The sequence below is a fragment of the Anabrus simplex genome, chromosome 1, assembly GCF_040414725.1.
Source record: "Anabrus simplex isolate iqAnaSimp1 chromosome 1, ASM4041472v1, whole genome shotgun sequence".
NCBI classification, from domain to species: domain Eukaryota; kingdom Metazoa; phylum Arthropoda; class Insecta; order Orthoptera; family Tettigoniidae; genus Anabrus; species Anabrus simplex.
In genome coordinates this window covers 1635675629-1635688931 of record NC_090265.1, presented here as the reverse complement: position 1 = coordinate 1635688931, position 13303 = coordinate 1635675629, and the positions used below count along the sequence as shown (strand labels likewise).

General features: G+C 40.6%; 1 protein-coding gene across 1 annotated transcript in view; it reads right to left on the bottom strand.

Moving 5' to 3' along the window:
* Nucleotides 1–393: 393 nt before the first annotated feature.
* The window catches only part of LOC136863249 (glutamate dehydrogenase, mitochondrial-like), a 274916-nt gene continuing 262006 nt past the window's right edge, over nt 394–13303 (bottom strand). The window contains exon 14 of the mRNA XM_068226415.1: nt 394–510. Coding sequence (XP_068082516.1) covers nt 394–510 — 117 coding nt within the window. The remainder of the gene's footprint in view (nt 511–13303) is intronic.

Genomic DNA, 13303 nt, shown 5'->3' with positions numbered 1-13303 from the left:
CCACAAGATGGCAGACCGATTAAACCAAGAAAGACGCTTATAAATAGCTAGGATAAAATAAGTTTTCAACCTAGAAAAATAGAAGCTTTAATTTTAAAGTCAATGTGTATTCAAGTACAACATCTGTCAATCTTCCATTGACCTTCTAGAGTACAGATGAGACAGACGCAGACTAGAAATACGTCAAAAGACTATCAACAAATCAGAAAAAAGTCGCACATTTTCCTCTCATGTTAACAGCCTCATAAAAAGCTATACATATCAACATTTTTTCAAAAACATTAAAAAATGCTTAGACTGTATAAAAACAAATCAGAAATGAAGTAACTCAACACCGCTTCACTATTCTCGTCGAGACATGAGAATGAAGAAATTCCTTGGCTAGTTGAGGCCCTACACTTGAAGTCCCGCGATGTTGTATGTCCGGAAGATGCGCATTAGGGATCGGCAATAGGCCGCTGTACGTAGATCCAAACACAAGTTATAGTCCTGCGCTGTCTGCATAATCCTCTGTAAATTATTCACCAGAATTAACAATGAATTACAGATTTACAACATTTAATAGATATGAAGAAATTAAAAATAATTAATGTAAACCTTGTATATCATACTAATTTATTATATCCCAAGTGAAATATCATGTTTTAATAATTATTATATTCAATCTTATTAAGTATTAATAAATTAATTAATAATAAATTCAATATTTACTTTCCTCAGATCTACAGTAAAATGCTTAGGCTGTATGATTGTTTGTTTACAATTAGAATAGAAGATATAGTATGATTAAGAGTGATGGTGATTATAATGGTTGGTAAAGAGTGTAATATTAGATTGTATTGGTGGATCCATAAACCACCACGAACAAATCCCTCCTCTCACCTTATGCCACCACTTACTATTCATTACATTTCAATTATCTATTTTTTTTTCTATTTGCTTTACGTCGCACCGACCCAGATAGATCTTATGGCGACGATGGGATAGAAAAGGCCTAGGAATGTGAAGGACGCAGCCGTGGCCTTAATTAAGGTGAAAATGGGAAACCACGGAAAACCATCTTCAGGGCTGCCGACGGTGGGATTCGAACTCACTATCTCCCGATTACTGGATACTGGCCGCACTTAAGCGACTGCAGCTATCGTGCTCGGTAATTCAAATATCAAACCTGACCACCTTGCGTCATCATCTGCCAACTTAACTTAATTACGAACACACTCTATTAAAATAACAATCCCTCAATTCACAATTCACTCCACTCACCTTCCAGCTTAATCCTTCTCTCCTTCGTCAGACCAGACTCCACATATCTACGACGTACAATTCAATTATCGAACCTGACCATCTTCCCTTATTTATACTCACATTAAATTATCCATTCATCCATCACTCTTAGCAACAATCACTCAGAATACCGACACATACCACCTAATCATCTTCTTATACCATTAACAATCCCACTCCATCACCTTCCAACATTAACTTGATTAACAAACATTCAATATACCACCCCTTTTCTCAACCGTCTCTCAAAATCACACTTTCACTTACAATTCAAATTTACTTTAATCACACCTATCAAAATCACACTTAACCACTAAATTCACTATACATTTCAAATCCCATTAACAAGCACCCTCCTCCACCTACCAACTTCTACATACTCTTAACAAACTAGACCATCTTTCCTTATTTACAATCACTCCAAATATCACCCCGCCAACTCCACTCTCCTTCCAGATGATGGCGAGTGAGAGTAACTATTTTTCCTCTGTGTTCTTTTAGGAGTTTTGGTGTCAAAACAAATAGTGTGCTCAAAAGAATATAGTGATGTTGATCTAGAAGATCCAGGCAGTGATTCCATGTGTTGTGAAATGCTCGGAAATAAGTCTGTACAATTTAAACGGGTTTGTTTTTATTCCACGTGCTACGGCGGCGGCTGGCGTGCCCAAGCCTCCCCTGCCGGGAGTGTACGACTCGCCGTCTCAACAGGGAATATACCTCAGGTTGGAAATTGGTTAACTGCCGTTCGTGAGTTTCATTTTCCTTCACTGCCGACTGCAAACCTTCTTTGCATTCTTGTAGCACTGGCTTCGATTCCAGCCTCCAGAAAATTATCTCGGTTTTCTACACGGTCTACTTTAAGTTTACTGATGATAATGATGATGATGATGATGATGATGATGATGATGATGCTTGTTGATTAAAGCGGCCTAACATCGAGGTCATCGGCCCTTAATGGTACGAAATGAAATAACAAAACGTTCAAATTCATCCAGTGACCAAAATAAAATAAACAATGTCATGAAGAATGAATGGATGGACATGAACTCAACAAAAAACAAACAAACACACAAACAAACAAACAAAAACCAGTGGATCAGACTCAAAAAAAAAAAGATCGTAAATAATATTATTACTGACCAAGGGACCACTTATAAAGCACAATGATGCTTGATGTCTAAAGGGGTGCAAAATCCTCGTCCAAGGCCCCACAGAATGGTACATGCCGCGAGTAAAGTAGAACCATGGCATTTGTCATGTTGGGGTACTAATCAAAAGTAGCGAAGACTCACGGTGTTCCACAGAAGATGGTACTACTCACAAGGATTGCACTTCCTATAGAGAACGCAGACCTATGGTGTTTATCACACAATGGCGCCACCCAGAGCCAACGCAAACCGATAAGTTTCCCCACCTAGGTGTACTAATCACGGGCGCCGGTATTCCCGTGGTGTTCCTCACATAGTGGGTACTAATCACAGGCAACGCGGACCCACGGTGCCGCTTATATAGCGGCACAACTCACAGGCTACGCCCAGACTCGCGGTGTTGCTCACATGGGTACGACGCACGGGTACTGGAAACCCCCAGGCCAGCCTCTTTACTGCTACGAATCACAAACCTATTTCGTACCAATTTAGTGGTACTACTCGCAAGTACAGGCAACCCATGGTGTTCCCCGCATGATGGTACGAATCAAGAGTAGTTTCATGGTTCTAATTCAATCATTCCTTGGTCGCCCCTTGTAGTCGCCTCTTACGACAGGCAGGGGATACAGCGGGTGTATTCTACATGTGCGTCCCCCACCCGCAGGGGGGTAGTGTGTTTGGCCCGCGAGAGGTATTTTATTTCCCTCAAGTCCGCCTGCAAGCCTTTTAGGACCCCCCTACCCGCCACCTGGAACGCGCCACGTGGGAGTATCACCTCTCCCCCTGCTACGCCAGCGTAGTAGGTTCGTGGCTTTAAGTTTACTATTGACATTTTTACTGTTAGCTGGTGATGTGGAGATAAACCTGGGACCCGCGGCGGATAGTGCGTTCTCAGTTTACCATCAGAATATCTGCTGTCTTAAAAACAAAATTACTGACTGTGAGCTCTACCTACAAGAACTATCTTCTTTCGACATTGTCGCCTTTTCTGATAGTTGGTTAACTGACTTTGTTTCAGATATGGAAATACCTCTTTCCAAAGAGTTTTCCATTTCCAGGATGGACCGCGGATCTCGGGTCGGAGAGTTCTCCTGGCCGTTAAATCCAAATGGCACGGTAACCTACGTACTGATTTAATTAGTGACTGTGAAGCCGTCTGGGTGGAAGTAAAATTTCAGCATTACAAATATCTATTTGTTTGTTTTTACAGATCACCTCGATCAACCCTCAATCATTCTGAAAATTTTCTTTCTTCCGTAATGAAAAACATTAATCTGAATCCTAATATAATTATACTGGGTGACTTCAACTTCTCTATATCTTGAACTTCCCCTGCGCAAGGTGTCCCTTCTAATAGCCTCAACAAGTGGTATCTCGACCATTATATTACGGGCCTAGGCCTGCAACAGTACGTCCGTGAGAACACCTGTGGAGATGGTCTTCTTGACTACCTGCTCTGCTCCGTTGAGCCTTCAGTCACTTCTGTGGGACGAAATATTTTTAAATCGAACCACAAATCTGTAGAGGCAGCATTCTTTGTTGCCCCTCCCCACCCCCCTAAATGTCATCGACCCTATACCAGGAAATGTGTACCCATGTGGCGAAAGGTTGATTGGCAGGCTTTCAATCACACTATCTCTCTTCTACCTTGGCACTTGCTGCAAGTGGGTTAAGTCCAAGAAGCAGTGGACTTGTTCTATTACTGGACTTGTGCTGTGATCCGTGACCTTGTTCCCACTCGTAAAACATCTACCAGATGCCCACCATGGAAGAAAAGTGACTCCTAAATTGCGGAAATTAATAAAACGAAAGCCTGGACAAACTGGAAAAGGTCGCCTTCTGAAGCCAGCTATAAAAAAATTTCTGACCTTCGCAAACACCATGAACAGCTTCTAAAACGGGATTACCTGGACTGCATAAACTCTGCCTGCCTAGAAGTGAGAAGTAATAGCAAACGATTCTGGTCTCTGATAAACAGCAGGAAAAATACAAAGCGTGTGCCAGACACAGTGCCTTCGGGTGATAATTTAGCCAGTGGTAGTAATAGACCGGAAATTTTCAACGATTACTTTGCGTCTAATTTTTTTTTTTCCTGTTCAGTTCCCAGATCTTCCGTGTTTTGATTCTGTTCCTTCTCATAGTCTCAGAAATCTTTCCACCTCTGAGTCAGAAGTCTATTCTTTACTTTCCTCCTTGCCAGAAAATAAATCTACTGGTCCCGATGGCCTCAGTCCTGTCTTCCTTAAGAATACCGCTACGACTCTGGCCCATCCTATTGCTGTTATATTTAACCATTGCTTCTTAGCTGGCTACTTCCCTGACGACTGGAAAATCACTAACATAACTCCGGTGGAAAGAGGTCTGATGTCAGAAACTATCCCCTGATTTCTTATCTCTCATCTGTGAAAAGAATGTCCACCAGCGTCTTCTTTCTTTCATTCACCCTTCCTCATGTATATCGTCCCAGCAGCATGGTTTTCTTCCTGGTACAGTAGCTCCTGCCTAACTAATCTGTCTGTTCTTCTCCATCGTGCAACATCTGCTCTTAATGCCGGTTCTCAGCTGGACGTGTGCTACATTGATATTGCAAAGGCTTTTGATACCGTTGACCACGCACTTCTTTCCTATAAATTCTCAGAACTTTTTAATATCCATGGTTGCTTCTTAATTCTCCTGCAGAGCTTCCTCAATATCAATACCAGAACTCAGCGTGTGGTTCTTGATGGGTTTAGTTCGACTCTTGTTATGGTGCATTCTGGCGTCCCACAGGGCAGTGCCCTAGGTCCGCTTCTTTTTGTCCTATTTATTGACGATCTCATTAATAATATATCCTCCGTTTCGTGTGAAATTCTACTATTTGCAGATGACTGTAAAATATTCAAACAAATCGATTCTTTAGCAGACGTAAACTCCTTACAGAGCGGGCTTAACTCACTCTCTGAATGGTGCTCCACATGGCGGCGTAAGCCTAATCCTCCCAAGTGTTCCTCTATTTCGATCACGCTTGGTAAATCCTTTATTCTTACTAAATATTCCATTTTCGGTAACCCGTTCCCAACTCTAACAGAACAAAATGACTTAGGAGCGTTGTTTGTCAATAAATTGACACTTATCCACCATATACAAAAGATAACCTCACGAGCAATGTCACTGCTCTATTTGTTGTATAGGTTTTCTAATATCACCGACATCCACGCACTCAGAGCCTACTATGCATCTTGCATCCTACCGATTATTGAATTCGCGTCTCCCATTTGGTCTATCTGTTCACCCACTAATCTGAATCACATTGACCGCGTGCAGTCATTCTTCTGTGCTATTGTTAGAGCCAGAGTATCTTATTGTCGAAACTTGAGCAGTAATCAGATACTGTATACTGTAAGTTAAACTTTGGCCCGTTATCTAGTCGCAGGAAAGTAGCTGACCTTAGATTCCTACATAACGCTCTTAATGGTTTACTTCGTTCTCCTGAACCTGCATCCTTCTTTTCCTTACATATTCCAACTCGCAAAACCAGGATTAATCCACCCCTTCATATTCCGTATTCCCGCCTCTCTCTCATTCAAAGAACTTTATTTATCCGCATACCAACCCTCCTTAACTCTTTATCTTCTGACAGGAACTTGGACGTTTTTTCTTCGTATGCCTCCCTTATTCAGTTCTTCCAGAACTTAACCTATTCCTTTTTTCTCTTCGCATTGTTGTCCCCTCTTTTTGTATGTAATGTAATATTTGTTTATTTTTACTGTACTATACAGTTACTTGCAAACGGCCGTAGCCGTTTTGAAACACCGGATCCCGTGAGATCTCCGAAGTTAAGCAACATTGGGCGTGGTCGGGAGTTGGATGGGTTGCGACGCGCTGTTGGTGGGGGTAAGGGGATGGAGGAGCAGAAAGGAACTGGCCACTCTACCGCACGTAAACTCCGGCTCAGGAACACCTCTGCGGAAGTTCAGACCTGCCTTAACCCTTACCTTACATTACATACCGTTACTTATGTGTTATAGCTATAAGTTCTTCTCTTCCTTTTACGTTCAATCTTTACTTTTCCTCGTTGTTTCTTTAGCCTTCGTGTTTTGTTGTTAATTGGTGTCTCTACAGTTATTTTGTTAGTTTTTAATTTTTCCTGTATTTTTGTCATTAGATGTTTTTTCCTCATTGGTCTTCCACTTATTTTTTATGTTTGCTATGTGATACTCCATTGTAAATATTTTTTCCATTGCGGAACTCTGCGATTCGGCTTCTCGTTGTTTTGGTTTCCCAAATAAGTAAATAAATTAATACTCAACTATAATCACTCCTTACAAAATCATACTTAACAACTAAATTCACTATACATTTCAAATCCAATTCACTCTGCATTTCAAATCCTCACAGCCACTGTAACTTCCTCATTCTTAACCAACCGAACCATCTTTCCTTATTTTACCACCATGTCTTCATCCACTATTACCTTGCTTACTTACTAACTTTACTTGCTTTTTACTTCTTGTCACTATGCCCTCATAATTTTTTTCATTCCCCACAGATCCCTTAAGTTCCTGCTCCTCCCTTTGTTCATAAACAGTTCTATTCTCGCCCTGTTCTCCATTGACCTTTCTTTTCCACTCTGCACGTCCATTCCTACACTTTTTTCACCTCGCTGCCTTTCCTCTTCCCTGGCTATGTCCATAGATGCTTCCCTAAACATTTATATTCTCACCGTGTTGTCCACTGCCCTCTCCTTTTCATTATGCACGACCACTCTTTCGCTGTGTTCATCTCCCTGGCCTTCCTCACTCACCTTCCTGTTTCTCTTGGTTCTTTCCTTATCACCATGTCCGACTTCTCCGACATTGCTTTCTATAACTTGCCTTTCTTCCACTCTCTTCCCCATCACTTCTTCTTGCGTCAAATTCTCTTCTAATTCCCGTGATTTCGTCACTGTCCAAAATCTGGTCCATTGGTCATTGGTTACCACTAATTGCTGACCCCTAATTTGATCTCTTAATCCTGGAAGTTTGGCCCTCACTAAATGTTTCTTTAGGGTTTTTTTATTCTTAATCCCTTCTCTTCCTATGTCTCTCTTAATCCAAATTTTTGTACACTTTAGATTATCCGCGTTCCTTATCTCACTATTTCCGCCATCAGGGTGGATAACAACATCACTTTTATCTTCCTGTTGCCCTGTGCCTTACCTATACTTTCCACATCGTATACATCAACATCGCTGAAGTAAATTTTCATTGTGTTTTGGATGACTTCCACAACTTATGTAAACTGTCATCGCTTTGTCCTCTCCTTTTTTTTACTGCACTCCATGTATAAATAAGCATTTCTTCCTCCGTTCCTGGCTACTGTCTTCTATTTCTGCCTACAGCTTCACCACCTCTTCTTCCATATTCCTTATTTTCTTTTTGAGTGACACAATTTCTCTCTCGTTGTTTGCCTCTTTGGTCATTGTTTCGTCCGTTTTATCCTGGATCCATTGCCTCATATTTTCGAACTCTTTCACTTGTTCCTGAATCATATTTTTAATCTGTTCAAATGGGCACACTTCTTCCACAACCTCCTTTACCACCTTCCTTATGACCTCGACATCTTCCCAGCTCATGTTGCCACTGAAAGTCGGGCCGGGGTTTACTTCCACGCCCCCTATAATTAGCAGTACCATAATCACCGCTACCACCAATATCATCTCACCCTTCAGTTTTATTTCCACTTTACACCTTCTCTTTTGGCTGTTTCCTTCTTCCTTCTCCCCTGCCATCCTCCGATAACTATCCGGAATTGATCCACACCAATCATCTTCCTCTTCACTCCCGTCTTCCCTCTTGCACTCGCCGCTCACACCCCATTGTCGCTCTACCGACACACTCTACCCAGCACGTTTGCACGCGATGCTTGCTTAGGCTAGACTGTAATAATTATTAACTAGTACTAATTAGTACTGTGATGTAATATTAGTTATGTTGTGTCCATGTTATGTTTAATCTGATTTGTGTGTCACTAGAAAGTAATTTTAAAAATATTCTAGTTGATATTTTACATAAGAAACAATTGTCGTGAACATTGTAATAGAAACTCAGGATCTGTTATGATATAAATAAGTAAATAAATACATCATGGGAATGAAGATTCTTCGATTGCCTCTCGTACTTGGTGAGTAGAAACCAGAATCACATTCCGAACCAGGCTATTCGGAAGACTTCTTGGGTACTACTTTTTCGAAATAAGATTGCACTTGGGGGAAGTGGTCTTAGCGTCTGGTTAACCCGGCAATGGCATTGCTATAGAATGTTACGTCAGTGGTATCGCAGGCTATGAGGCAGCCATTAAAAGAATGCACCGTATCTCACATTTAACGAACAACAACATAATTTATGAGCGGTACACATTGTCACTTGGAATTTAATAAACTGACACAAAATAATACAAAAGAAAACAAACTTACTGTAAATGATCAAAAATGTCTTACAAAATTATCACAATTTACGCAAGAGAAAATGCAGCTGATCCTTCTTCTTCTTCTTCTCTCCGGGCTGAGTGGCTCAGACGAATGAGGCGCTGGCCTCTGTCCCCAACTTGGCAGGTTCGATCCTGCTTCAGTCCGGTGGTATTTGAAGGTGCTCATATATATCAGGCTCGCGTCGCTAGATTTACTGCGACGTAAAAGAACTCCTGCAGCGCAAAATTCCGGCACCTCGCCGTCTCCATAAACCGTCAAAAGTAGTTAGTGGGACGTAAAAACAATAACATTAATATTATCATCTTCTTCTTCTTCTTCTTCTTCTTCTTCTAATTCTTCTTCTCTAACGACCGAAATACACTGTGCACAGACGGGCTTTGTGAAGGAGACATCACACGTCATGTACCTATGACGAGATTTTCGGTCCTTGCCTCCTGGGCAGTAGGGACAGCGCCACATTGTTGTTGTATTTTTCGCTGCTGGCTCTCCAGCGCTGAGCTGCCTCCCTTCACTTCACAGGCTAATTCTGGCGGCAGATTTGTCAATTGTTGTCTTTTCTGGATCTCTCCTTGAATAAGCTGTAGAGAAAGAGTGTTAACAATTTCCTCCTTGCAACATCTTGCCTACAGTTTGCCTCTAATATAATCTTTGCATTGATTCCTCTAACACCGGGAGAGCTGGCGCGCGGCTGTGAGCTTGCATCCAGGAGTTAGTGGGTTCGAACACCACTGTCGGCAGCCCTGAAGATGGTTTTCCATGGTTTCCCATTTTTACACCAGGCAAATGCTGGGGCTGTACCTTAATTAAGGTCACGGCCACTTCCTTCCCATTCCTAGGCCTTTCCTATCCCATCGTAGCCATAAGACCTATCTGTTTCGGTGCGACGTAAAACAAATAGCAACATATTCCTCTAACATTTAGTACTGAGAAAAATACTGTGATAGGCCATTTTCTACTTTTCTTACAACATTGTTCGTTGCTGATATCTCGTCAACAACATATATAGGGTCTCCCTTCTGTACTACGACCAAACGCACGTTGTTTGTACTCAGCGCTAGGTCAGTTGCCTCAGCCGAACTTACGTCGCGCGCGGCCGCCTTGTTTTTAAGCGTGTTATATGAAAACCTGCCTTATAAAAGATGCTGGAAGTGTCAACCTTCCTGCGTTTTACAGACATTGTACCTGTTAACCACATTCTGGCTAAAGCGAGTGAATTTTGCCACTGTAATGTTCCTGATTTAATTCGTAATGTTTCCTTTCAGTTCCTCCATTTTGTAAGGATTTGCTTGATACACTTTTTTCTTTCAGTTTATTTATTTATTGGTGATAAAATATCCCATGATCCTATGGCTCGTCATAGCGACAGTACAGTACATACTTTTCTTAAGGCAACACAATAATTACATTTCATGTAGGCTACAATAGCTTTTTCCGTTAAGTTACAAGTACATTTTTGGATAACTGAGACATAGTTGTTTTTTTACATGTTAGCATCAGAGTTTGTCAGAATTATAATCAGATATTGCATGGCTGTAAGATATTAAATATAGACAATGTATTATTGTATTAATTAAAGTAAGTTTATATGTTAATATATCTGTATAAGAGTAATATTCCTTCAATTTTTCCTAAAACATATAACCGATTTAGAGTTCTTTATAACAGGAGGCAACACATCATACTCCGTAAACATTGATGGTTCTATGCCTTTCATTCCATACTTTACTGTATTAGAATGATAAGGATATATTCTTAAAGATCCTCTGGTTTCATGTCTATGAATTTCACTAAAATGGGAGAAGTTAACGGTAGAGTGGGTTAATTTCCTGTCTAGCTTATACATAAAGACTGATGATGAAAATGCAATTTGTTTATGGAATGGCAGAACATTTGACTCTGAAAAAAATTCATGTGACGATTTGAGGAAGGGGAATCTATACATGATTTTGATGGCTCTTTCTTGTAGCACTTCCAGATTATTAACATAATCTTTCTTACATGTTCCTCAAATAAAGCTTATGCATGTTAGATGTGGGTGGATCATTGCATAATATTTACACTTCAATTATTGATGAAAGAAATTACTGTACCAATCTGTGCATTACTCCTATCATAGGGGTAATTTTGCCGATTACATAATCAATATGGCTTTTCTAGGGAAGTGTTGAGTCTAATATTATACCATTAATTTGTTTTAGTCAGATTGGAATATTTTCTGTATATAACTAATTACTTTTCCAATAATCAATATGGGTTTCTCCCAAATAGAGGAACTGGTAATGCCATATTTGATACAGTTCGAAAGAACTTCTCATTTTTTGAGATAAAGTCCAGTCCAATAACTTGTTCAAGTTACAATTTATATCTTCCATAATTTTTGTTTCAGTTAGTCCTTTATAAGTTATTAATATATCATCGGCAAATAATTTACATTTTCCCTTTAGTGTTAAAGATTTTATGTCATTAATATAAATCAAAAATAGAATAGGACCTAGTACTGAGCCCTGCAGTACTCCCATTTTTGTTTGTTGCTTAGAGGTTTTAGTATCATTAATTATCACATATTGTGTTCGGTTTAATAAATAATTCTTGAACCATTTGTGTGCTAAACCCCTAACTCCTGCTATTTTTAACTTGTTCAGAAGTATTTTGTGGTCAACCAGGTCAAATGCTTTTTCAAGATCTATGAGTAGCTGTGCCGCACCAAGTTTCCCTTGGTGGCGCACTCCTCTGTATGTAATACATTCTTTGACCGCTATCGACGTTTTGGTCGATCTATTCCCTGGACGTGACGTATGACTCGTTTTCTCCTTGACAGAGCGCGCTTCCGGCCATCAGCCGAGGTGCCCTCTTAGTGAGTCTTGTGCTCGCCTTCTTTGAAACAAGTTCGCATGACGGTTGTAGCCATCATGGCGGCCGATGTAATAATGTGCATCTTGAGATACGAGATCTTTTACCAGTGTCGCCTGCTTTTCCTGCAGTGGATTTATCCGCTTGTATGCCCGACTCTTTATGTGAGTCACTATTTTGTGACTACCTAAAGTTCTGAGCAACGCCTGACTATTAAGGTAACCCTCTTTTTTTTTTTTGGCTTGCTATGGTTGCGTGGGCATATTAGTCGTATATATTTTACTGCTAATTTTCATTTCACCTTACTGTTAGTTTCCATTGTATTTGTGTGTTCTTTTTGTGTGACATAAACCTGCAAGGACGGAGGATGGTTTTGGTCGGTTGTATGTTTGTTTGGCGTGTATGTGATCTGAAGTTTGAGACCTACTGCCTTTTATTTATTCGTCGATTTCTCTCATGGCCGAGCTCTTGATGCGTGACGTTGTGTTTTGACGCTATGACTGGTATTCATGTTCGTCCGTGGCGAGGCGATATGAATACGTTGTAGGCGTGATGGTTACGATGATGCTACTGTGATTTAAGTGGGGATATGCCTTGCCATGATGCGGCAATCCTTTGTTATATTACGCGTCTTGTATTGAGCTCATGAGTCCATGAAAGCACTTATCTTGCTATGCGGATCTCTCTGTGTTCGCCACGGGGCCCTCAGCTGAGTCCTGGCATTGCTTCCACTTACTTGTGCCAGGCTCCTCACTTTTATCTATCCTATCCGACCTCCCTTGGTCAACTCTTGTTCTTTTCCGACCCCGACGCTATTAGGTTTGCGAGGGCTAGGGAGTCTTTCACTTTCACGCCCTTCGTGGCCCTTGTCTTCCTTTGGCCGATACCTTCATTTTTCGAAGTGTCGGACCCCTTCCATTTTTCTCTCTGATTAGTGTTATATAGAGGATGATTGCCTAGTTGTACTTCCTCTTAAAACAATAATCACCACCACCACCACTCTCTGTGTTCGTTATGTGTCTGGACAAAACTGATTATTCTACCTGTATACATTTCTTTTGGGTCTCTATGGTGTGTGTGTACGTGTGGTTGTGTTGTATGCCTGTCTGATTAACAGCATTCTCCTTTTCTTACAGTGTTATTTTTTTTTAAGTTTTAATTTACATCTTATTTTCATTCCTCGGGCTATTTGTTGGCCTAATTATATATTACGTTTGTTGTTTTCATTTGAATGAGTCTTTTTCATTGTTAGTATTGTTTACTCGCCTCGTAACTATGGCAGCCATGTTTATTCTTTGATTTTTTTCTTCTGGGATGCTGTGCTTTTCAAATGGGGGATTGTTGCGTGATGGATCTCTTCTCTGGAACGCTGATCCATATACATGGAGATGTGTGAGATGTAACGTGAATTTTTTATTTGATGTGCATGTAAGTTCTTTCGATGTATGTCGACTGATATTAGTTCATTGCGAGGACGAATGTGTCATACGTCGCGTGTATGAAATTATGTGGAGGAAGTAAATCGTACGTTACAAGTTTTGTGATTGTAAGAGGCTTGTGTGGCCATGTTTGA